Source organism: Gopherus evgoodei, chromosome 4 (assembly GCF_007399415.2).
Source record: "Gopherus evgoodei ecotype Sinaloan lineage chromosome 4, rGopEvg1_v1.p, whole genome shotgun sequence".
NCBI lineage: Eukaryota > Metazoa > Chordata > Testudines > Testudinidae > Gopherus > Gopherus evgoodei.
The window spans coordinates 154759323-154784176 of NC_044325.1; the positions used below are offsets into that span (position 1 = coordinate 154759323).

A 24854-nucleotide genomic window follows, 5' to 3' on the forward strand; every position below is an offset into this window, starting at 1 on the left:
AACCACTGGAATGACTTCCCAAGTGTTGTGGTAGATTTTCCATTATGGCAGTTTTTAAATCAAGATGGGATGTTTTCCTAAAAGATCTGCTCTACTTCAAACGGAAGTTAATTCCCAGAAGTTGTATGGCTTGTATCTGACTAGATGATCACAGTGATGCTAGGAACCACCCTGCTCCCTCCGGTACAGAGTCACACGGCCTCGCCGCCTTTCAGAATCGGCACTTTTAATCGGAATCACAGCGAGATACACGTCACGGGGCTGGTTCCCCCGGCCACCCCTGAGGAGGGGAGTCAAATCCACATCCTGTCCCATCCCCACCCCTGAAATAAACGAGAAAGCACGAAAACAATAACCAGAGCTAGAACTGGCATCTGCCATGTGCAGTGGGTGGGAGGGGAATCCAGCGTCCAGGCGCAACCATAAAAATCTTCCCCTGTCCAAAGTATGAAGGGGTCAGGCTGGAGAGACAGGTGGGGAAGCGATTCTGGAGTCATGCGCAGCAATAAAAGCCTTCCGCCCACTCCAATGCCATCCTTTGATTTGGTTTCTTCAGAAGAAGGGAATGAAACAAGAGTAAGAAAACGAGTGCGCAAGGTGCTGGCAGTGTGGAGCTACCAATGAAGGTACGTGCGCCGGGAAGCGTCCGTTGCCTTAAAAACCTGTTTGGGCTTGGGGTCGACCCATGCCCCGCCCCCCTGGAATAAAGAATCCAATAGGGTGCTCCCAGGGGTGGGACTGGAATAATCAGCGGGAGGCGATGCCCTGTCCGTAAGCACAGAGTCCCGCCCTCTTGCGGAGACACTGGGAACCCAGGAGTCCGGGGCCGTGGGATCGGGTCCATAGGGATCCAAGCACAGAGACATGGGAAGCAAAGCCGATGTCCATGCGGAGCCGGAGGGTGTGGCGGGCCAGCGAGATGGGGGAAGTCTCTAGATGCGGAAACTCTCCTCCTTGCCATCGATGTGTTTCAGACGGAGGTACACGTCGGTGCCAATGCCCTGCAGGGACTGGATGCACAGCGAGCCCCCCAGGTACTCGGCGTAGGCCCGGGAGGTCGGCAGCCCGAAGCCAAACCTGCGGCGGAGACAGACAGACAGACCGGGGGGTAATCACATGGGAGTTATAGACTGAGATTGTCAGCATTTTGGACTACTGTAATACACCTAATAAATAATGGACATCACCCAGCACAATAGGTCCTGGGCCATGTATGGAGCACCTAGGTGCTACCATAATATACCTAATAACATGCAGTGCCTAGCACAACGGGGTCCTGGGCCATGACTGGGGCTCCCAGGTGCGACTATAATCACAGCTAATAAATAATAATACACACAACCCTCGATGCCAACTCTGTGTGTACTCAAGAACCCATGGGGAAAAAAATAGAGGGTGTTCAGCATCCACCAGCCGCTCAGCTGTTTGGTGGCTCGCTGGAGGCGCTTGGGGGAGGGCAGAGAGCAGCTGGCAGTCAGGTAACCTTGGGGAAGGGGGTGGAGTGGGGGCAGAAAGAGGCGGAGCGAGGGCAGGAAGAGGTGGAGCACCCATCAGGAAAAATAAAAGTCAGCACCTGTGCTCACAACTTATTGTAAATGGCCAACACAGAGATGCTGTGGTGGTCCTGGACTGGGAAGCAGGACTCCTGGGCTGTGTAGGAGGGGAGTGGGGTCTAGTGGGTTAAAGCAGGGGGGCTGGGTCTCAGGACTCCTGGGTTCTATCCATCCGCTCAAACCTCCGTCCGGTTTAACCATTTCTGGGAGCAGAGATTCCTGTTTGTGGAACCAATGGCGGTGGGGCAGAGCCGCCGGGGAAAAGTTTGATGACTCGTCTTTTCGTCAAAACACACGGGATGAACAAATTGGAAACTGACAAAACGTTTCGACGTTTTCAAAACAACAACGCTCCAATTTTCCCGTTTGAAATCTCTTCGACCTTTGAGCCATTTAGACTGATCAGCTGGTGAAAACGGGTTGAAATCACAGAAGGGTCGGGCAGGAAAAGTCATCAAGTCCCGCCCCTGCGCTGAGGCAGGACCAAGTAAACCGAGACCCGCCCTGAAAGGTGTTTGTCCCACCTGTTCTTAAAAACCTCTGACACTGCAGACTCCGCAAACTCCCTAGGAAAGCTGCTCTGGGTCTGAACTAACCTTTGCATTAGAAAGTTTTTCCTAAGATCTAAACAAAACGTTTCAATGGACCCAAATCAAGGGTGGAGGGAATCGGCTTTTCGATACATGGACGCTGTCAAGATTTTAATTCGCGGACAGTGAAACTCCTCACACGCTCGGCAATATTGGCAAGACGGCAAAAACCTGCTCCTGCCCAGCTGGGTGGATCCTGGCTGAGGACCCGTCCAGGATGCCCCGTTGGCGGAGGATGCTGGGAATGCTACCACAAAGCTGGTGTCACTGCAGCTCAAAGCACCAGACTCACCCGTGCATGGGGCCCGACTGGCCGCTGTTGACCATGTCCACCATGTTCCCGAAGAGGGTGTTCATGCGGGGGTCTTGAGCACTGGACTCTGCCGTGGTGAAGTGATAATCCGTCACCTTCTCCAGGTGCTCGTGCGGGATCCCACCACCCCGGTCCGAAATCCTATTGGGGGGAACAGGGTCCACTCAGTACCATGCAGCCAGTAAACCATGGCTCACCCCACTTCAACTCATCTAGCTGGTCCCCATCTGGGGCAGGATAGCCTATTCCCCGACGGAGACGCCCCATCCGATCCCGGGACAACATTTCCCCTTTCTTAATTTCACCCCTTGCCTCGGCGACCCCGGCGGGATCCCCGCTGACGTCACTGGGGGCGGGATTCCAATCTAAGCTGGCTGTTCTGACAGCCGGCACATAGTACCTGATGATCAGGTCGATGTCATTGTTGGCGATGGTGATGACAATGTCGGGCACATTGTACGGAGTGTCCAGGTGAGATTCCATGGTGGCTCTGGGGAAGGAGGAGAGTGAAAAATTTACCCTAAAATCAGGCCCCGCCTATCCACCCAGTGCTCCCTAGAGGGGAAAGGCCCCAGGCCCCATTACTCGCCCCTGAGCCAGCCCCATTGCCATGTACTGGGTGGATGGGGGAGCTCACCTCATGGCGTTCTTGAGCAGCTCCGGCAGGATGTAGTCTAGGGGCATGGGGATGAAGGGGAATCGAGCAGCCACATGCCCATTGATCCGCACCCGCGGGGCGTTCCCATACTTGTGCTCACACAGACGCCTGCACCCAGGAAAGAGGGGGAGGAACAGAGCATTATCCAGGCTGGGTCAGTCACTCAACTTCCCCATTGCACCGGATCAATCCTGATTCCAACTCCTCTGATCTAATCCACCAGATCCCACTCCCCTCCCAGAGCTAGGATAGAATCCAGGAGTCCTGGCTCCCAGTCCCCTCTGTTCTAACCATTAGACCTCACTCTTGTTCATACCAACAGATTTCCCCTTCCACTCAGGATGAATGAACATCCCCAGCATGCCATCCATATCTCAGAGCGTTCCCTAAATGCATGCAGCAGCCAATCATCCACCCTGAAAAAATCCATTCCTAAATCTGGGATGATTTTAAATTGTCGAGCTCCAAACACATCTCAGCCAGTTAATGGTAACCAAGAACAGCAGGAGCTCTGCAAGCCACCGACTGAAGCGGAGAAGGGAACCACCCCGTACGAATCCACCTGCAGATCCAGCGGAGAGACACTTTGTGGAAGAAGACATTTCCCCCGCTCTCCCTCCACGTTACACGTAATTCGGAACAGGGCGAAGTTTAAAGGGTGTAACTCTGGGCTGAGTCCACAAGGTGGCGCCACAGACCATCATGATTCCTTACCTAGCAAAATCCACCCATTTCTCAATGATTTTCTTTGGGGAGAGACGGGTGCAGATGATTCCCACGAAGTCCGGCTGCCAATCAGAGAGAGAGCACCAGTCAAGCAGGACTTTAACCCATGTCCCATGCCCCGCCCCCCGCCCCCAAGTCTGCCAGTCCTTCGCCCTGGGACCGGAGAGGAGCCAGCACCCCCTAGAGCGGAAAAGCTCCATTTCCATTCCATGCCCCCCTGAGCCAGCCAGTCCCACGCCCTGGGACCAGATGAGAACCAATGCACCCTAGAGGGGAAAGATCTATCCCCCACCCCCTGAGCCAGCCAGTCCCACGCCCTGTGACTGGAGAGGAGCCAGCGCCCCCTAGAGGGAAGGCTCCAGACCCAAGCAGGGCGGTTCCACAATAGATTATGAATTCCCGGGGGGCCGACTCTAATCTGTTGGGGGCAGCCAGCTGTGTCTCATATGTTGCCCATTCTAGGGCGGCAAAGAGCCGAGGGGAATGGGAGAGCAGAGGCCAGACCATACCTTTTCCTCGTGCAGCGCCAGGTGATGGATCGCCAGCATCCGGATCCCCAGCCGGGAGGTGAGCGTCTTGTCTAGGAAATAGCGGATGACCTTCTCGTCCTGACATGGGAGAACGGCAGCGAAGGGGTTAACAAGACAACAGCTTAACAAAGAGGCAGCGAGGCCCAGTCGGGAGTGCACCCAGGTGACTTGGCCTGCTGAGTGACGTTGGGTAAGTCATGTTCCCGTTTCGAGCCTCAGTGTCCCCATCTATAAAATGGGGATAAAAATACCAGCCTCCTTTGTAAAGCGCTTTGAGATCTACAGATGGAGAATGCTTATTAAGTACAAGGAATCAGTTCTGCACAGACATCGAGGCGACACACAGAACCAAAGCCAAATACTGCCATACGGCTCAGACGGAAAAGGATACCTATGAGCAATAACCAGGAACCAGAGACAATAAATGGATACAAATTTTAAAAAGCTTAAAAATAAACACTGATATTCTCCACGGAATAAAAATGGAACTCCGCCAAACCTAGACGTAGACGAGTGGCATAAAATATTGAATGATTCTTGAAAAAGAATCATAAATGCAATCAGCGTAATGGGATTTAATGAGCTAACACAATCCAAGGAAAATCAACAAGAATCAATAAAAGATTAGTCCAAGATGAATACTGATGATCAGAAATTAGCATAATAGTGGGAAAAATAAAGAAATCATGATTATTAATCCCAAAATAATAACACAAGCATAAGGGGAATTAATAATTGATAATAAAATATGGATTAACCAGTTAGTAAAATATTAAATAACAAACACAGAACATGATCATTTGGACGTAAGCAGGTGGAATGTTGACAACAATACTGAAATGATGATCATTAGTCATCAATAGTAACAGTTGTACAAGGCACTAGCAAAACTGATCATTCTAAATAATAATTAATCAGCAGTAACTAAGCAGTGACAGTGCGTGTTATAATCATTCCAAGTGCTCATGAAATACTTTTCATCAGCGATTCTCACTTTACAAAGGATGGTATTTACCTCACTTACAGATGGGGAAAACGACACACCAACAGGAGACGTGACTAGACCAAGCTCATCCACCAGAGTGCATAGCAGAGCTGAGAATGGAACCCAGGAGTCCTGGCTCCCAGCCCCCACACTCTAACCCACTAGACGCCACTCCCCTCTCAGAGCTGGGAAGAGAACCCAGCAGTCCTGGCTCCCAGCCTCCCCTGCTCTAACCCACTAAACCCCACTCCCCTCTCAAAGCTGGGAACAGAACCTGGGTGTCCTGGCTCCCAGCCCCACCACTCTAACCCACTAGACCCCACTCCCCTCTCAGAGCTGGGGATAGAACCCAGGTGTCCTGGCTCCCAGCCCCCCTTGCTTTAAGCCCTCTCACAATCCCAGCCCCCCGATACCTGGATGTGTTTGCGACACTCCCGCAACCCCTCAGCCAGCAGCGTCACCACGTCCTTGTGATCATCCAGCAGCTGCCGGACCAGCTTGCAGTACTGGGCCTCTGCCTCTTGGTCCTTGATCTGGGAGGGGACAGAACGGAAGAGACATGAACCGGTATGGAAGTCAGCACCCCCTGGAGGAGAAAGACCCCATGTCCATTTCTCCACACCTCTGAGCCAGCCAGTCCCACGCCCTGGGGCCAGATCAGAGCCGGCACCCCAGAGAGGGGAAAGGGTCATGTCCCAATTCCGCCAAACAACCAGCCTACGGTAGATGTATTGTGACACCTTAGCTATATAGACCCAAATTCAGAACAGCAGAGATCCCGAGAGAGAGACAGAAAGATGCACACAAGGATGGAGGGAGGAATCAATTCAGTTGAGACAGCTGGATGGTGCATACAGAGATGGATGGAGGGATGGATCCAGTCGAGATAGATGGCTGGTGTGTACAGGGATAGATGGATGGATGGATCCAGTTGAGACAGACAGATAGTAGGTATGGGGTGGATGGATTCGGCCAAGATAGGTGGCTCATGTCTACAGGAATGGATGGATGGATGGATGGATCCAGTTGAGATAGATGGATGGCATGCACAGGGATGGATGGAGGGATTGACAGATGGATGGATCCAGTTAAGAAAGTCGAATGGCGTGTACAGGGAGGGATGGCGTGTACAGGGAGAGATGAAGTACTGTGGGGTTGGACGGATGGAGATGTAATAACCCACGTTATCCTCATCCTCCCTGCAGATATTCTACCCTTCACTCGATTGGTCCAGGCCCAGGATCAGTTGGCAATGGGGGAAGCGAACGTATAACCTGTTCCCTTATTTTAACTAATCCTTTGTGTGCTGGGGGCCACCAGGTAACTGAATACTCACCGGGGGGAATTCACTCAGCATCAGGAAGGCTCGGATGTACAGCTCATGCTGAAGGACACAAAAACGAATAAGCGTAAAGCGAGGCACAGAAACACTGACTGGCAGCAGGATTCACCTGATAGAGCTCAGGAGTCCTGAGGAGACTGGGCAGGGAGTGAGGGATAGTGGGATACAGCAGGGGTGGCTGGGAGCCAGGACTCCTGGGTTCTCTCCCCAGCTCTGGGAAGGGAGTGGGGGCTACTGGGTTAAAGCTGGGTGGTTGGGAGCCAGGTCTCCTGGGATCTCTCCCCAGCTCTGAGAAGGGAGTGGGGGCTAGTGGGTTAGAGCAGGGGGACAGAAGCCAGGTCTCTTGTGTTCTAACCCCACCCACACTACAACCAGCAGCTCCCCCCCGTGTTCCCTCCCCGCTCATGGTGTTCCTCAGCTGTGCCCCCGCTCAGGTACGTACCACGTGGAGGATGGTGGGGTTGCATCCGATGATGAAGGGGAGGCTGCGGAAGCCCTTGATGCGGTGGGCGATGCGGACGGGCAGCTCACGGTGAAGGTAATGGGCACTTTTCTACAGGAGGAAGAACTCAGAGTGTAACTGACCGGGGTCAGGGGAGAGTGGCCAGAGCAAGGGGGTTGGGAGCCAGGACTTCTGGGTTCTGTCCCCAGCTCTGGGAGGGAAGAAGGGTCTAGTGCTTAAAGCAGAAGGGGCTGGTAGCCAGGACTCCTGATTTAATCAAGCTAAAGAGGTAAAGTGCTGATCCTACATCTGTGCCTAATTCTGTTCTTCCTCCCTTAATCCCGATCCCTGTAATCAACCAGTCCGAATTCTCCTTCACTCTCTGTTTTAAATTGCTTTGAAGAAAAACTGCACAACCGTTCCCCAGCTGTCCCCACCCCAGAGGTGGCTGCATCTCAGTGCTGGGTGAGTCGTCACTGTGTGCCTGTTCCCAGCTGCCCCAACCCCAGAGGTGGCTGCATCTCAGTGCTGGGTGAGTCGTCGCTGTGCAGAGACTGGGATGAAGATTGCTACAATCCCATCAGTTCTTTTAACAAGGCAGGAAGTAACATGCTGGCGATCTGCCTGGAAACAGCCTGCGAACCCTCAGGCCTGGGCAGACTAGAGAACAGTGCTGAGCAACGAGTGTGTCAGTTCTCAGCTGTACACACAATTGACAGAACCCAGGAGTCCTGGCTCCCAGCACCCCTCTGCTCTAACCCACCAGCCCCCACTCCGCACAGAGCTGGGGATAGAACCCAGGAGTCCTGGCTCCCAGCCCCCTGCTCTAACTCACTAGACTCCACCCCTGCTCTAACTCACTAGACTCCACCCCCCTCCCAGAGCCAGGCAAAGAACCCAGGAGTCCTAAGAGATCCCAGCCCACAGTCTGAATGAGGCACAGGCTGGGTGTGTCCTGGCATCTGTCCTGCTCAGGAGATGCTGGCACCCATCTGTTGGCGTCTTCAGGGCTGCTTCCATCCCTCCCTCACAGGACCCAACCTGCAGCCCGCACCTCCTCCCCACCTATTCCAGTAGAGCTAGAGTCAGAGTGGCCGGGAGCAGGACTCCTGGGTTCTCTCCCTGGCTCTGGGAGGGGATTGGTATCTAATGGTTAGAGCAGGGAGCTGAAGCCAGGACTCCTGGGTTCTCTCCCCAGCTCTGGGAGGGGAATGATATCTAATAGTTAGAACAAGGGGCTGGGAGCCAGGACTCCTGGGTTCTATTAATTCCCTGCGTGACTGTGTGATTTCCCTGCCCCCACTCTGTGCCTCAGTTTCCCCAGAATATATAACCGAGATAACACTCTCTTCCCATCCAGTTCAGAGGAATTCATTTTGAGCTCTCCAATGGGTCAGGTGGGGGCCTGCTGGGGGACTGTGCCGGTCCCCAACTTACCAGGAGGTGGCTGCCATCCTGCGACCGTCCCGAATACAACATGGTGGTGGGTGTCAATCTCACAGACGGCTGGGAAAAAACGGAAAGGAGGCGGATGAATGTAGGGTCCAGAGCGCCCCCTGAGGGCAGAGGAGGGAACAGCAGGCGGAGCGTGGAAATACAGCTATGGTGGGGCGGGTCATAGGGGGTGGGTCTGTGGGTTGTCCACAGGAACAGGAGAAAGAGAAGGAGTGGCAGACGGGGGAAAGAACGGGACAGGAATGCTGAGAGAATGAACGAGGAAGAAACAAAAAAGGAATGAGAGGGAAAGTGGATGAGGAAGAAAGGAAAGAGAAAGAGGGAGAGAAAAGAGCAAATGAGAAAGAAAAGGAAGCCAGGACTGCATGACAAAGAAATCAAAGGAGCAGGAGTGAGGGAAAGAATGAACGAGACAGGGAAGAAAAAGGAGAGAACTGGGACTGAATAGGGAAGAAATGGCAGGCAGCAGAAAGGAGTGATTGGGAAAGAAAAATGGAGAGAGAAGAATGAGTGAGGAAGAAACAAAAAGGAGGAGAAAGACTGTGAAAGAAGCAGAGCAGAGGGAGAGAAAAGAACCAAAGAAGGAAGAACAGAGGAGGAGGAGGAAAGAGCTTGATTCCATTCTTCCGGGGACCCACACACAGGGCTGGACACTCCCCGAGCCAGGGGACCTCACACGGGGCTGGACACCCTCTGAGCCAGGGGACCCCCACACAGGGCTGGACACCTCCAAGCCAGCACATTACACACACACACACACACACCAGCCAAGTGTCATGGGATTCAGGAAGGGGCAGTTTGGGGTAGGAGGAATTGGAAACCACAATGCAGCAAATGCCACCACGCTCTGACACAGTGGGGGATACCAGGCTAGATGGGCTCGTGGGTCTGATTCAGGTGGCAGGGCAGGGGCGGAGACGGGCCCTTGGGGAACCCCAGACTTGGTTGTGCCAAACACTTTCACTGTCAGGAGGCACATGGGAGCCCAGACCTGCTGCTGGGACCAACGCCCCAGATTCCCTGGTGATGAGCCAGCACCCGCCTCGAGATGCAGAGCAGCTATAGCCGTCCTGACGCCTTCAATCTGCAAGGCCTGGGAGGGCCATGGGGGTAATGGCTCCCGTCCCCCAGCCTGTTCCCTTGTGCGGCTGTTCCCCAGCTGCCTCGCCCCAGAGGTGGCTGCCTCTCAGCACCAGGCGAGCTGTCCTCTTTCCTCAGAAACTGGGCCTCATAATTCAGCCCCATTTTTTAACGGTCCGGGGCCCAGGATTTGGGTCTCCCCAGCTGAGGTGCGGACTCTTTAGAGGGAATGAACAGGAGTTGCCATGGATTCCTAGACAACCGAGAGGGTTGCCACGGCAATACCGCTAACTGCCTAGCAACAGGGAAGGGGCTTTCAAAGGATGCTCATTGGAAAAAACAAACAGGAAATCAAAAGTAGCGAATGCAATGAGGGGGTGGGGGGCTTCAGATTGGACTCTTCAAGGCCGGATCAGAGCCGGTGCCCCCTAGAGACTCCGTGCCCCATTCCCCACACCCCTGAGCCAGTCAGTCCCTGCCCTGGGGCCAGATTGGAGCTGGCGCCCCCTAATTTCAGTCTTCAGTCTATTTCACTAAACCCAGATTAATACCTCCTGGACTGGCAATGCATGCCTTCTTCTCTGGCATGTGTGTGCATGTTTTATTTGCCAGTGGCTGAAATTAATATTTAACTCCCCTCGAGCACAGGGGATGGGCAGTAATTCTTCAGCAAGTCGCCTGGTCTCTCTGAGTAAATATTTGGCTGCTAAACAGTGGCTGATGCTGCCAAGCTCCGTCCCGTATACCTGCTGTTCTCTGACCCCTTTTCCCTTCCTATTTAACACACTGGGACCGACTTACCCCGCTGCACAGCCATTGTACCAGGGAATGAACCTGCTGTCTCAGCGTGGGGGATATGAGCCAAGGGATGAACAGATGACTCACATACAAGAAACGGGTCACCAGTGTGGAGATGCAACCACCTCTAGGATAGGATAGCTGGGGACCAGCCGTGCAGCGAGGCCATAGGAGGCTGGTGCTGAGATGTGGCTGACTCTGGGGCAGGCCCCAGCAGCCGGCTAACATGAGTGGTGCGTAGGGCTTTGGGACAGGAAGTGAAAAGGAATCCTGTGTCCAACTGAAAGAGCAGAAGGGAATCTGGGAGAGTAGAGTGGAGTCACCGGAGCTGAAATTTGGCCAGGATCTGAGGATGAATGAGCCCCACCCGGCGCACTGCAGCACAGTGTCCCCTAGCACTCACACTGGGGCATTGAGGCCAGCTGTGAAAGCCCTCTCCCACACTCCCTGCAGCACAGCACCCCCTAGTGCCACTCACTGGGTTTGCCTCAGTTTCCCTCCAAGCACTGAATGTCCCCTCTGGGAGGGGAAAAGGCTGATTCAGCCAACACCTCTCACCTTCTCTGCTGCGACGTCAATGGCTGACTGGTTGTAGAAGGAGGTGACTGTCTTGGACCGCTCTCGAGCCAGCTCCACTTGGTGGTTATCCATGACAGAAGTGGACCGGTACCGGAGGGCAGGGGACAGGAGCCGGTATATGGAGGGGGCCCGGTTCCCCGCTCCTCCCAGCTCCATCCTCACCAGCGCTTTCCACAGCATCTTCCTGCCTTGACAGACACCTGGAGGTGAGAGATAGGAACACTCAGAGCAAAGCTGGCACTGGCATGCGAGTGCCCCTGGGTTGGGCTAAAGGGCGAACAACCAGACATAACACCACACCAGGATGGCTCGCCCGGCGCTGAGATGCACTGACTCTGGGGTGAGGCAGCTGGGGGGGAATGGCCACACTCAATGGGGCGGTCTAGGCAGCAACCATGGGTCCAATCTTGGTTAGGAACTTTCAGCTGCTCTCAAAATAGACGGTCTCCGGAAGTCACTTACCTCAAGTGAACTTGGTTATTTTGTGGTGGTTTCCTTCCTTGACAACAGCCGGGAGCGCCGTTTCCATCTAAAAGAAAAAGACACACGGTGGGGATTTCACATCCTCACAAAGAGAGAATAATTCGTCTCCAGGACTCCTGGGTTCTATTCCCCGGCTTTGCTCCAGCTTCCTGGTGGCATCCCGGGCCAGCTGCCGCACCTATCTGGGCCTCACTTTCCCCATCGGCACAACTGGGAGATTGGTCCTGCCTTTGTCTGTTTGAATGGCAAACGCTTCCAGGCAGGGACTGACTCTCACTGGGGTCTGTGCAGCACCAGGCACGATGGGGCCTCAGATCTCAGGCAGGCGGAGGGTCTATGTAGCATCCAGCGTGACGGGGACCTTGATCTCGGTTGGGGCGCAGGGGGTTCCGTGTAGCACTCAGCATGATGGGGGCCCCGAACTTGGTCAGGGTAATAACTTCGGGGCGTACTGAGAAATTCTGAAAAAGTGAAAGTGTGAAGTAAATGACAGACAGAAGGGATAGATAGATAGATAGATAGATAGATAGATAGATAGATAGATAGATAGATAGATAGATAGATAGATAGATAGATAGATAGATAGATAGATAGGGTGTATGGGGATAGAGAGAGAGAGAGAGAAAGTGTTATGTTTAGAGACAGACGGCTAGCTACAGACAGACGAGAGAACAGATGCAGAGGGAAATAAACAAAGAGATTGACAGAGAAATCAGAAAGTAACCGAGCTCGGGGGCGGGGGGGAACACCTGGACAGATCACTGAAGGCCTGGCTAGAGAGAGAGCAGATTAGAGAGAAACCAGGGTGACGTGTTGTGTCTTTGGCTTGCTGGATCTGCTCCCTGTGGAGCCCAGCCAGCCAAAGAGCTGACAGGGAAGAGCCCAGGTGGACAGAGCAGGAAGGGGGGGCGGACAGAAATGCAGAGAGAGAGAGAGAGAGAAAGAGCCAATCAGTGACTGGATGGAAGAAGGCCAAGCACCGACCTACGCCCAAGTGGAAGGAAGCCCCTGGCTCCCTGTCAAGGTTCCTTCCCCACTCTGAACTTTAGGGTACAGATGTGGGGACCTGCATGGACACTTCTAAGCTTAATTACCAGCTTAGATCTGGTATCGCTGCCACCACCCCCAAGCACTACTTTTCTTCCCTGGGTAGTCTTGAGAGACTTCACCAATTTCCTGGTGAACCTAGAGCCAAACACCTTGGATCTTAAAGCAAGGAGAAATTAACCATCCCCCTTCCTTTCTCCCACCAGCTCCTGGTGGATCCAGATCCAACCCCCTTGGATCTAAAAACAAGGAAAAAATCAATCAGGTATTTAAAAAGAAGGCTTTTAATTAAAGAAAAGAAAGGTAAAAGAAAACCCTCTGGGAGAGATTAGCATACCAGCTACTCTCACAGACAACAGATTCAAAACACAGAGGATGTTCTCCTGGGCAAAAACAGACAGGCAGACAGACATCCTACAGACAGGCAGACAGATGGACAGACATCCTAGGGATGGACAGACACCATAAGAGCAAGCAGACAGACATCCTAGAGACAGGCAGACAGAAGGCCAGACATCCTGGAGATGGACAGAAAGATACCCTATGGACAAACAGATGGACAGGCACCCTATGGACGGGCAAACAGACAGCCATCCTAGGGACCTAGGGACAGACAGACAGACATTAAGATGGACATGCCAGGGAAGGATGACAGACGGACTGACATTCCAGGGATCTAGGGATGGGCAGACACATGGACAGACCCAGGATCCCCCAATGCTTCGTGCAGGGTCTTTGTTCCCAGTTCCCCCTCTCCAGCAGCCCCCCAACATCACCCCCAGCCGAGCTACCCCCTCCCCCCATTCTAGGTCAACTCAAGCTGCTGCTGTGATACACACCAGTTCCCCCAAGTCAATTCCAGATCAGGCGGGGGTGGAGGATGTCACAGGAGGAACCTTTCCTTCCGGGACCCCAGTTCAAATCCCAGGAGTGGCCAGACGATGGAGCCCCTGCCAGGCGGATGTTTGGCAAGATGAATTTGGTGGGTCTGGGCATTACCCCAAGGCCAGCAGAGAGGGCTAGGGCTGGAAAGTGAGGAGAGCCTCATGGACATGGGGTTATTGATGTGGGGACAGAAGCCAGGAGTCCTGCCTCTCAGCTCCAGCCCCACGAGACCCCACTCCTCCCTCGGAGCCGGGGATAGAACTCAGGAGTCCTGCCTCTTGGCCCCACCCCTGAAACCCCCTAGATCCCACACCCCTCTCAGAGCTGGGGAGAGAACCCAGGAGTCCTGCCTCTTGGCCCCACCCCCCAAACATATGAGACCCCACTCCCCTCTCAGAGCCGAGGAAAGAATGCAGGAGTCCTGGCTCTCCGCCCCACCCCCAGGGCCGGCGCTTCCATTGAGGCGAACTAGGCAATCGCCGAGGACGCCAGGATTTTCGGGGGGCAACATTTTGCCGGCGGGGGGGCAGGCGGTTCCAGTGGAGCTGCTGCAGTCGTGCCTGCGGACAGTCCGCTGGTCCCACGCGGCTCCAGTGGATCTCCCGCGGAAATGGCTGCGGCAGCTCCACCAGAGCTGTGGGAGCAGCGCGCAGGGCGGCGAAATGGCCGTGCACCTAGGGCGCGAAAAACTCTAGTGCCGGTCCTGCCCACCCCCCAAACACACGAGACCCCACTCCCCTGTCAGAGCTGGGGATAAAACCCAGGAGTCCTGGCTCTCAGCCCCACCCCTCAATCCCACGAGACCCCATGCCCCTGTCAGAGCCAGGAAAGAACACAGGAGTCCTGGCTCCCAGTCCTCTGTAACAGACATGGGTGGTCAGATTTATCTCAGGCCACTGGCATTTAGCCCTGGCGTGAACCACGCACAGATGAGAGGATCCAGAGAGATGCATACCAGGCCCCACCCCAATCACTCCGTGCCACCTCGCCACCCACAGAAAAGCAATCTGTCACCAGATGTCAAAGAGAAGAGAAAAAATGTCAGAACTCCTGGGTTCTCTCCCCAGCTATGGGAGGGGAGTGGGAGCTAGTGGGTTAGAGCAGGGGGGCTGGGAGCCAAGACTCCTGGGTCCTGAGGCTATCCACCCACTTCGTCCTGGGTTTGGAACAGCTGTTACCGCGGCACTCTGGGAAAGCAGCGATCACACTAACAGCAGAACAAGGCTCCGTTTGTCTGGCTGGCGCGGTCGGATTGCAAGCACTCTGCATAGCAGCCTTGCCTGCCTCCTGCCCCTACCCTGTCCTCAATTCACCCCCAGCAGCTATGCCCCCTACGGATGGTCTCTAGCACATGGAGGGGAGAGGCCGTGTTCCCACAAAGTAGCCTGTTCAGTGAGAATGATTTCAGCCTCCCACCGCCCCCCAATATACAATCCCATGCTGATGGAAGGGGGTACTGTGTCTTGGAACCCCACAGGTCTCTTTAGCCTGCTGCACTGGGACAGGGGCAACATGGGAACAGTGATCAGTGCCATATACTGGGTATAATGCCTGCTCCGAGGCTGCTATAGGGCCAGACAGGCTTCCCCAAGCCCCAGGTGAGCTTGGAGGGGATACCAGCCCTAGACAGACCGTCCAAGGCATGTGGCGCTGGGCCAATGAGCCATGGTCCATCTAGGCACTATGCTGCATATAAGGCCCAGATGGCATCTAAATTACTCGCTTGTGTTCACAAGCTGTGGAAACCTCTCCATCACCAAGATCCAGCCCAGCGAGATCCCAGAGCCGTGAGGGGCTAGTGGGTTAGAGCAGGGGGCGCTGGGAGTCAGGACTCCGGGGTTTTCTCCCCAGCTCTGGGAGGGGAGGGAGGGAGTGGTCCAGCATGGCGCATTTCAGGTCTTATCCCAGGGTACCCATACCAGGGGCAGGTACGTGCCAGGCCCGTCCAGTGCCCCTAGCCCGGGCTCTTTGCACTCCAGAAGGCAGCGCAGGGGGCGGCGGAGCTGGGACAGGATAGCAGGGGTCCAGCCCTAGCATCAGGGACAGCACGGGCACCTGCCCCACCACGGCCAACTCACGGACATCAAAGCATTGCAGGCGCATCCCTGGCACCCAGCTCCACCCCTGCAGACCCCTCTCCGGGGATGGAACCCAGGAGTCCAGGTCCCAACCCTGCCCCCACCACCCCTCTAACCACTAGACCCCGCTCCCTTCCCAGAGCTGGGGGTGGAACCCAGGAGCCCTGATCACCCAGCCCCGCCCTGCTCTGACCATTAGACCCCACTCCTCCCCCTCCCCGGGCAGGGGATGGAACCCAGGAGTCCGAGGCCGGACTCGAACCGGGGGATCAGAAACCCCTGGGCCCGTGTCCCATCCCCTTGCACCACAGGGAGAAAGCAGGGAATGGTACAGCCCCGCCCCACCCCCCCTGCCGCTACAGTGGTACGTTCTAAAGGGGGCCCTTACCGCCAGGTGCGGGGCCTGCAGCGTTCCACTCGAGGGGACCGGAGCGAGCCGGCGGCCGGCGCTGCTGGAAGGGCGGGGGGTGACACCGCAGCCACCGCGCAACCAGGAAGCAGGGAGTCTTGGGAAACGTAGTCCAAGTCGGCAGCCTTCCCTAGGCAAGTCAACAGGAAAGAGCCTTCTGGAGAACTACAACTCCCAGAAGGCTATGCGGTGAGCGCAGTCTTCATGATCGGCTAGAGGCGCAAGACATCATGGGGAACGTAGTCCCATAGGGTACCTCCATGCAAGTCAATTAGAAAAGCCTGCTGCCTGCCTGCAGTTCCCTGCATGCTCTGCAAAGGGAAGAGGAGCCTCCCCCCGCATTAAAGAAAGGCACAGTGCCTCATGGGAGGTGTAGTGTTGTAGTAAAGGAAACGTCTTGAGCAGAAATCACTAGGAGCCAGGACTCCTGGGTTCTAGCCAGGGCCCTGGGAGGAAAGCAGGTTTGATCTGGGAGCCAAGCCTCCTGGGTTCTTTTGTTCATCATTTCTGCTACAGAAAACCTAGAGGCCCCAGGCTCAGAGCAGGGCACTATTCTGCAAGGTGCTGTACCAAAACCTAAAAAGGCCATTCCTACACCAAAGAGGAGGGGACATTTAACTGTTGATAGGGGGCAGGGAGGGGGCACAATTTAAAGGTTCTGGCAGACCACAGCAGGCTTCAGGACAGGTATGCAAGAGACAAAGGAGTTTTGATTTCTAGAACTGCTTTTGATGTTATGTTTTACAATACTGTGTAATAGCAGATAGAGCCTGTTCCAAAAGGGAGGTACCCAGGAAGGAAAATGTTATCTGATTCATATGTGCATTAAAATCTTAACAAGAAAGTTGTCTAAATATATGGTTAAGAGCTAAGGCTAGTTTGTACACAGGTGGCTCTGACACTTGAAATTCTTCAAAAAAAAACAACACTCAAATTATTATGGATTCTGTCATTTACTTCTTTGGTGTGCCTGAAAATAAATGGCCAGAATCAGTCCTGTAAATGAATATAATCCCAACACAACTACACACAGCTTTATTATTACAACCAAACCATGTGAGGTTTTGATCGGAAAAAACCTCTCTATTTTAGTGAAAATGTTGTTTGGAGCAAAGAAACAGTGTTTGCAGAATCGCATTTCTTTCCCCACTAAAAGACAAACAAACATGCCTTGTGTAGAGGTCGGCATGGATACCCCTTGGTTTTAATTACCCAAATCTCTTGGGTATAAATTATTAGATAAACAACTTTGGATAAAATACAGCAACAATTCTGTTGTTACCACACATTGCTGGCAAGCCTAATTTAGACATTGGTGAAACAGTTTTAATATTAATATTGGAGCTTATTAACTTAGCCTTCTTAGTGTAGAAAAAGTTCAGACTTCATTGTCTTTTCACCATGGTACAAAGCTAATAACAGATATACTATTAAATTAACTTAGTTTAAACGTAGACGGTCCTTGAACTGCTTTTCAGAAAAATAAGTAAAAAGCCAAATAAAATCCCAAGGCCTAATGAACATATTTGCGAATGCCACGCTGATTTCTGAAAAAGTGAAAATCACAGGAGAACAATTAAGGCAAAGGTTCAAAGACACCCATTGGTTATGTTAAGGCTTTAAAGTCTGGAAATAAACTACTGCACACACACATTTTGAACCCACTCCCTGCAAAAAATGTAATTCTTGGCAGAAATATGGGGGGGGAGGGCACATGATCCCACCCCCAATACATTGCTTCTGCCAAAGACCTTAACAGATAGTTGCACCCACCTCTTCCACTGACCTGCTGTGCAACTTTGGGCACATCCTTTCCCCTCTCTGTTATCTGTTTCCTGATGTGTGAAACAACCATAATGGCATCTCACAGGGGGCACTGAAGATCACCTAACTTGAATTTGCAAATTGCTTTGAGATGGTAGGTGGAAAAACTCAAGGGAAAGGCAGATTAGACCTTCAGAGTCCCTCCTACTGACACACGCAATTTAGGATTACAGCAAGCAACAGAAGATTTAAGGTCACGCTGGTCCAATTGCCCAGGCAGTGAAATTAACATGTAGGGAAATCTGAACTCTATGCATCTCTGCGGCAAGCAGAGCTGACCTGTGGAACACACTGCTGCAGAGATCAGAGACTGTATTTTGGTGTAATGCACACTGAACATGGATGCTACGATCGGTCTGCAGTGAAAGAAGCCTCCTGGGAGCTCATGGCTCACCTCAGCAAGGCATCATAGAGGGGCTGCACCTTCCTATGAACCATCCATTGTCGAGCAGAGATGGGAGCAGGACACCAGATTTACTTAGTCCATGGATCTGAGCTGGGGCATCAGGGAGAGGGAAGACACCAGTCTCGATCCAACTCTTGTCCTGTCACCATATCCTAATGCTCTGTACCTTTATAGCCTGACACCACTATCTATGCATCACCTGGCTCCAAAGTTTCCAAAGGGTTAAATAACGAGACATCAAACGCACCCAGCTGCCTGTTGCTGAGAGCGACTTTATTTCAGCTACAAAAATGTGCTTTTGTACACAATCAGCTGTAAACAAGACAGCTCCAGCTGGTCTCTGCATTGGCATATTGATTTGGTGCACAGTGCCCCCTACTGGTCAGTTAACTAAAGTACTGCTGTCATTGCAGCAGGGGATGTACAAGCCGGGGGAAATGCAGGGCTGGACTGTGTTCTTGTTTACTCCATTCACACGGAGTTTATCAAGATCAGAATCCAGCCCTGCCTCCATTGATGTCAGTAGGGTCATATGTCTCTCACTCTCCCTCACACACGCAACTGGTCCCTGCTGGAAAGAATCGAGGTGCCATGAGAGCAGCTCTGCCCCCTGCTGGAGGTGATGAAACCTAATCTCCCGTGTATGTCTCATACAGTCCCTTGCTGTGTGTCATGTACCCGTTTCAACCCACCTTATACCAGCATTTTGGTTAAACCAGAAATGGCCTCAGTTTGTGTGTAAAGGGTGATGGATCCAGGGTCTGATCTGGTTTGGCAGGGAGGGGACAGGGTACCAGGCTAGATGGGCCCCTGGCTGCTATACAAAGAGGGTTCGTTATTGCCACTGAAGATCCAGGAGGGGGCTGGGCCAGGCTCCCCCAGCCACGCTCACTGCCCCTTGGGTTTGGCGCGGCGCTGCCCACTCCCGCTCAGGCAGACCAGACGCTTGTAGTTGAGGAGAAGGAGGGCGCCGTTCAGCAGGTAGGTGGTGACGCACACCAGGCAGAAGTCGTGGAGCACGAAGAAGAGGATGTAGGCCAGGTAGAGCGAGCCGGCGATAGAGACCATGGAGGTGCCCAGCAGGGTGACGGCCGCCAGGGTGCTGGGAGAGAAGCCTGGAGACGGTTAGAGACAGGGCTCATTAGTCTATCAGGCACCAGCCTGCTCCTGTGTGACGGGGTAGATATCCCCCCCAAAAACACTTACCCAGCAGTGTCTGTAGGATGTAGAAGACGATGCCAAATAAGCTGTTAGGCTGATTAAAGACGCTGTGTTTCCCCAGGAGATCTTCCACCAAGCCAAAGCCACGGCCCCACCTGCAGAGAGAAACGGGGATGTAGAACTTGGGGCTAAAAGGAGGTTTGCTGTGTACAGACAGCGACTCTCATCTTTCACAATGTGGACTCTGCTCTAACCACTAGACCCTACTCCCCACCCAAGGCCAGGGATAGAACCCAGGAGTCCTGACTCCCAGGCCCCTAACATCTGTTCCAGCTGGGGGGGCAGGGAGCTCTTATTCTTGGAGCCCCTAGCACAGGGAGCTCTGTCCCCTTCCTGTTTGCTGCCTCCCCCTTGCAATTTTTATGCCAGTAACAAATTCTGATAATAGTTCAATTCACACCCCCTGGCACTGAGGGACCCCACTGAGCTGAGGCTGGGGGGCCACAGGGGTGGGCTGGCTCAGCTGAGTGGAACAACCCCTGGAGCCCTAATAGGGACCAGAACTGGGTTACATTGCAGTTCCCGTAGGCCGGCAATGGCCAGCAACTAATGCCCCTACATACGTGGCAGAAATAGAACACCCTGGTAATGATTGGCAACGGCCCCCACCTATCACAGCACAGCAGGCGGGACTGGTGGCCTAGGAAACGTTTTCATTGATAAAAGCTCCTCACTTCCCCATCCCCCTCACAGGAGGGAAGCCAGCTGTTTATCCCACAGCCAGATGTTTCAGGGTGTTTTCCACTGCGAGGGGAGGGGGGAGCACAGGCAGAATTGGCATCTGTCTGAGGCACACGCAATCATGCCCGCTGACACCAACACACACACACACAGCCAAACACGAGTCCTGACAATATCAGAACTGGTGTTTCACCCGCGCCCCAGATTCCTGCGTGTGTTTCTGATCAAGATCAGGGCCCCCATCATGCTAAGCAAACCTCCCCAGCCCTCCCCGAGTGAAATCAGTGCCCCCCCATGTGCCCAATACTGCATGGACCCAACTTGCCCTTCCCTGACTGAGACTGGGAGCCCAGTCATGCCAGACACTGCATGGACTCCCCCAGCCAAAACCAGACCTCCCCACTGCTCCAAGTGCTGCACAGACCCCTCCCTCCCCGACCAAGATTAGGGCCCACCACTGTTCCAGATGCTGGGCAGACACACACTGAGAGAGGGTCCCTGCCTCGCAGAGCTGACAGTCTAAACAGACAAAGAATAGTTCTCCCCATTTTACAGAAACTGAGGCCCAGGGGCAGCATCTGAGGCAGAGCTAGGAACAAAACCAAGATCTCCTGGGTCCCAATCTAGTGCCTCACTTCATGGCCCAGTCCCCACTGGTTCTGTTGACAAGCCAGGGTCATTCCCCTTCCACCTCTTTCTGCCAGTGATAAAGCGTCAGTCACCTCTGCCCCATCCCTGCGTTCGATCTGGCTGTTTGCAGAAGACTGAGTAAACTTAACTCTGGTTCTTTCCCTCCATCCCCTGCACTTCCCCCAGGAATATTTTCTCCCTCTACTAAAAAAGACAGCAATTCACTCCAGACCCTTCAAAAACATTTTAAAAAAGTTTCAAGGACCTCCAAATGAAATAAAAAGTAGTTTTTAATGTTCCTCTGTCCTCCAATTGAAAAGTAGTTTCAAGTGCCCCCCCATTAATTTGACAAATGTTTGCTGTTTTATAACCACACTTCCCTATATTTTTAAAAAATGTTTCTCCCCCCCACACCGCCCACCCCACCTCCCCAGTATCTGTATCCTTACAATCGCTCCTAGAAGCACTAAAGAAGGATCAACAGCCCATAGCACCAGGCACGGTACAAACCAGGGCCAAGATGACAAACCTCGCCTCTGAGAACTGAGCAAGAGCTCCGAGCTCCTGCGAAACCCCATTCTAGCCACTTGGCTGGTGGGTCCAGCTCACTGAGGGTCACCAGATTTGGGAAGAGGAATTCCCCCAGCTCAGACTGGCAGGGACCATGGGGCAGACTTCACCTCCCTCTGCAGCGTGGATCGCCTGGGCACATCTCACCTAATCCATTCCCTGGCATCGCGAGGGCACGGGGGACCCCTCAGTTTTGCCTGTCCTCTGCCTCATCGCTCTCAACACAGAGGTAACAGTAAAACTGACCAGCCTGCACTCTCCAGGTCAGACCAGATGATCTCAGGGTCTCTCTGGATCTACCAAACAAACTGGGGGAGCTGACAACACAGAGCACAAAGGGGACAGGCTGGAAATAGAGATGCCAGGTCATCAGCAGGGCTGAGGCAGCAGGAAATGACTAAGCAGAGGGCGCAGAACCACAGGGCTCTCACATGGAGTGGGAAAGCACACAGGGCCTAGGAGGCTGGGGTATACCCCGTGGGATAGGCATACAGGGCTGCAGCATGGCATAGTGGTGTGGGTACAGCACAGGGGGCAGCAGGGTGGAACACAGCGCATGGGATTGGGACAGCAGAGCTATTGCATGGGGGGCTGGGGCAGTTGGGGGGCTATTGCACATGGAGGGCAGGAGCACGGATGTCACTGCACAGGGAGGCTGAGGAAACGGGACCATGTTCCAGTAGGGAGCAAGGGTTGGAGTGGGGCAAGGGGGAGTCATGCAATGGGGCCAGGGGGTGCAGTGCGGGGAGGGGAGTCATACAATTGGGCTGGAGTGTTGCAGAGGGAGCTGGGGTTGCAGTGGGGCAAAGGGGAGTCATGCCATGGGGCCGGGGGTTGCAATGGGGGGAGAGGGAGCGATGCCATGGGGCCGGGGGTTGCAATGGGGGGAGAGGGAGCGATGCCATGGGGCCGGGGGTTGCAATGGGGGGAGAGGGAAGGATGCCATGGGGCCGGGGGTTGCAATGGGGGGAGAGGGAGCGATGCCATGGGGCCGGGGGTTGCAGTGGGGGAGAGGGAGCGATGCCATAGGGCCGGGGGTTGCAATGGGGGAGAGGGAGCCATGCATTGGGGCCAGGGGTTGCAGTGGGGGGAGAGGGAGCCATGCATTGGGGCCGGGGGTTGCAGTGGGGCGAGAGGGAGCCATGCCATTGGGGCCGGGGGTTGCAGTGGGGCGAGAGGGAGCCATGCCATTGGGGCCGGGGGTTGCAGTGGGGCGAGAGGGAGCCATGCCATGGGGCCGGGGGTTGCAGTGGGGCGAGAGGGAGCCATGCCATGGGGCCGGGGGTTGCAGTGGGGCGAGAGGGAGCCATGCCATGGGGCCGGGGGTTGCAGTGGGGCGAGAGGGAGCCATGCCATGGGGCCGGGGGTTGCAGTGGGGCGAGAGGGAGCCATGCCATGGGGTCGGGGGTTGCAGTGGGGCGAGAGGGAGCCATGCCATGGGGCCGGGGGTTGCAGTGGGGCGAGAGGGAGCCATGCCATGGGGCCGGGGGTTGCAGTGGGGCGAGAGGGAGCCATGCCATGGGGCCGGGGGTTGCAGTGGGGCGAGAGGGAGCCATGCCATGGGGCCGGGGGTTGCAATGGGGGAGAGGGAGCCATGCCATGGGGTCGGGGGTTGCAATGGGGGAGGGAGAGTCATGCCATGGGGCCGGGGGTTGCAATGGGGGAGGGAGAGTCATGCCATGGGGCCGAGGGTTGCAATGGGGGAGAGGGAGCCATGCCATGGGGCCGGGGTTGCAATGGGGGAGAGGGAGCCATGCCATGGGGCCGGGGGTTGCAATGGGGGGAGAGGGAGCGATGCCATGGGGCCGGGGGTTGCAATGGGGGGAGAGGGTGCGATGCCATGGGGCCGGGGGTTGCAATGGGGGAGAGGGAGCCATGCCATGGGGCCGGCGGTTGCAATGGGGGAGGGAGAGTCATGCCATGGGGCGGACCCCCCCACGCACCTGGAGGTGAAAACCTTGGAGCAGCTGACGGAGGGGCTCAGGTCGCACAAGGCCCGGTAGTCGGGGTCCCGCTCCCGCGAGCTCTCCACGTGCAGCGCGTACACAGAGAGCGCCAGCCCCAGCGCGCAGAGCACGAGCCGCAGCGCCCGTTCCCAGCCCGGGACCGCCATCGCTCGCTGCCACCGCGCGCCGGGCACGAGCTCGCCCCCACTGGTCCGAGAGCCTGCCAATCAGCAACCGACGCGATCCCATTGGCTATCCCTTCAAGAGGCGGGAAGGGGAAGCAAAGGCTTCTGGGACATATAGTTTTATGTACCCAGTGGCGAAGAAGTGGGAGCTATGGGGCTTATGAGAGCTGGGTGGGCTCCAGTGGTTGGAAGAGGGGAAGTGCCTGGGAGCCAAATGCAAGGTCCTACACCTAGCAACAGCGCATGCTGGCCACACCTATAGACTGGGGAAGTGTGTCCAGGAAAGCAGTGACTCTGGCAAGGATTTAGGGGCCAGAGTGTAGAAGCCACTCAAGATATGCTCCCAGTGTGATGCTGTGGTGAACAGGGCTAAAGCCATCATTAGACGTAGGGGCAGAGCCCTGAGTAGGATAGGAAGTTGTAACAATGCTGGTTCTGGCAGGACCCAACTGAGATTGCCAATTCAGAACAAGCAGCAAAGAATCCTGTGGCACCTTATAGACTAACAGACGTTTTGAAGCATGAGCTTTCGTGGGTGAATACCCACTTCCTCAGATGCATAACAAACAAATTCAGAACAAATTGCTTCGAGCAGGACAGTTACAGCCCAAAGCTGGGGGTTTCCACCTCTAAGGCAAACCAAACAGAGAATACGTCGGTTTTACTCCACTGGCCAACCACCAGTCACACAAGCAATTCCCTTGAACACTGCAGTTTCCTAGTATCACCACCAGTGCCACTCGTGATAGGGATGAATGGTTATGAAAACCAATATCCCAGTAAAACAGAAAAGATTCTCTCAAAGGACCCCAAAGGACCAAGCCTCAGACCCAGGCCAATATACAAATCAGGTCTTACCCTCAAATCACGCTGTTCCCAATCCGTTAAAATCTAATATCTAAAGATTTATTCATGAAGGGCAAAAGGTATAGACAAGAGCTAGCATTAGTTAAATGAAATCAATTACATACAGTAATGGCAAAGTTCTTGGTTCAGGCTCATGACAGAATAAACTGCAAGTTCATATCAAGTCTCTGGAGTACATCCACAGCTGGGATGGGTCATTCGGTCCTTTGTATAGAGCTTCAGTTTGTAGCAAAGTCCCTCCAGAGGTATGAAGCAGGATTGAAGACAAGATGGAGACGAGGCATCAGCCTTTTTATAGTCTATTGCCATGTGGTCTTTGCTTTCTTTGTCCCAAGGACACTCTATCCAGCACTCTATCCAGAAAAACCTTAGAGTTCTGTCCATTGGCAGGTCCCTGCATACCTTGCTGAGTTACAAGGTGCATCTGTCTTCTCTCACTGGGTCCATTGTATAGCTGATGGTCCTTAATGAGCCAACAAGCAGGCTAGGCAGAACTGACACCAACTTGTCTGGGGTGTTCCCTGAAAGCATGGCACAAGTTTGAAATACAGTATAGAGCCAATATCCATAA

General features: G+C 54.2%; 2 protein-coding genes across 3 annotated transcripts; both read right to left on the reverse strand.

Annotated features, from left to right (window-relative positions):
• Positions 1 to 206: 206 nt before the first annotated feature.
• Positions 207 to 16040, reverse strand: BCKDK (branched chain keto acid dehydrogenase kinase). 2 transcript variants are annotated; one of them, XM_030561998.1, is made up of 14 exons: positions 15933 to 16017; positions 13421 to 13606; positions 11514 to 11580; positions 11031 to 11251; positions 8577 to 8645; positions 7140 to 7250; positions 6692 to 6739; positions 5769 to 5888; positions 4350 to 4448; positions 3829 to 3902; positions 3094 to 3222; positions 2857 to 2946; positions 2436 to 2597; positions 207 to 1077 (listed from the first exon to the last, which is right to left on the reverse strand). In XM_030561998.1, the coding sequence occupies exons 4-14, from the start codon at positions 11229 to 11231 to the stop codon at positions 933 to 935; spliced, it is 1248 nt and encodes a 415-aa protein (XP_030417858.1). In that variant the 5' UTR covers positions 11232 to 11251; positions 11514 to 11580; positions 13421 to 13606; positions 15933 to 16017; the 3' UTR covers positions 207 to 932. The 2 variants fall into 2 exon arrangements, with proteins under 2 accessions (XP_030417858.1, XP_030417857.1); XM_030561997.1 differs by lacking the exon at positions 13421 to 13606 and having other exon boundaries at positions 15933 to 16040.
• Positions 16041 to 18435: 2395 nt separating this feature from the next.
• VKORC1 (vitamin K epoxide reductase complex subunit 1) lies at positions 18436 to 23425 on the reverse strand. Its single transcript, XM_030562003.1, has 3 exons — positions 23229 to 23425; positions 19390 to 19499; positions 18436 to 19298 (listed from the first exon to the last, which is right to left on the reverse strand). The coding sequence occupies exons 1-3, from the start codon at positions 23396 to 23398 to the stop codon at positions 19072 to 19074; spliced, it is 507 nt and encodes a 168-aa protein (XP_030417863.1). The 5' UTR covers positions 23399 to 23425; the 3' UTR covers positions 18436 to 19071.
• Between the last annotated feature and the right edge of the window lie 1429 nt (positions 23426 to 24854).

Bases quoted from the DNA above. Each gene is read 5' to 3' on its own strand.
- BCKDK (XM_030561997.1), bottom strand. From the start codon at position 11,231: ATGCTGTGGAAAGCGCTGGTGAGGATGGAGCTGGGAGGAGCGGGGAAC. The intron at 7,251-8,576 runs GTAAGTTGGGGA...TTCCTCCTGTAG, and splicing joins AGGATGGCAGCCACCTCCTG to AAAAGTGCCCATTACCTTCA. The intron at 1,078-2,435 runs GTGAGTCTGGTG...TCTCCGCCGCAG, and splicing joins CAGTCGGGCCCCATGCACGG to GTTTGGCTTCGGGCTGCCGA.
- VKORC1 (XM_030562003.1), bottom strand. From the start codon at position 23,398: ATGGCGGTCCCGGGCTGGGAACGGGCGCTGCGGCTCGTGCTCTGCGCG. The intron at 19,500-23,228 runs GTGCGTGGGGGG...TTCTCTCTGCAG, and splicing joins TCCAAGGTTTTCACCTCCAG to GTGGGGCCGTGGCTTTGGCT. The intron at 19,299-19,389 runs GTAAGTGTTTTT...AACCGTCTCCAG, and splicing joins CATCCTACAGACACTGCTGG to GCTTCTCTCCCAGCACCCTG.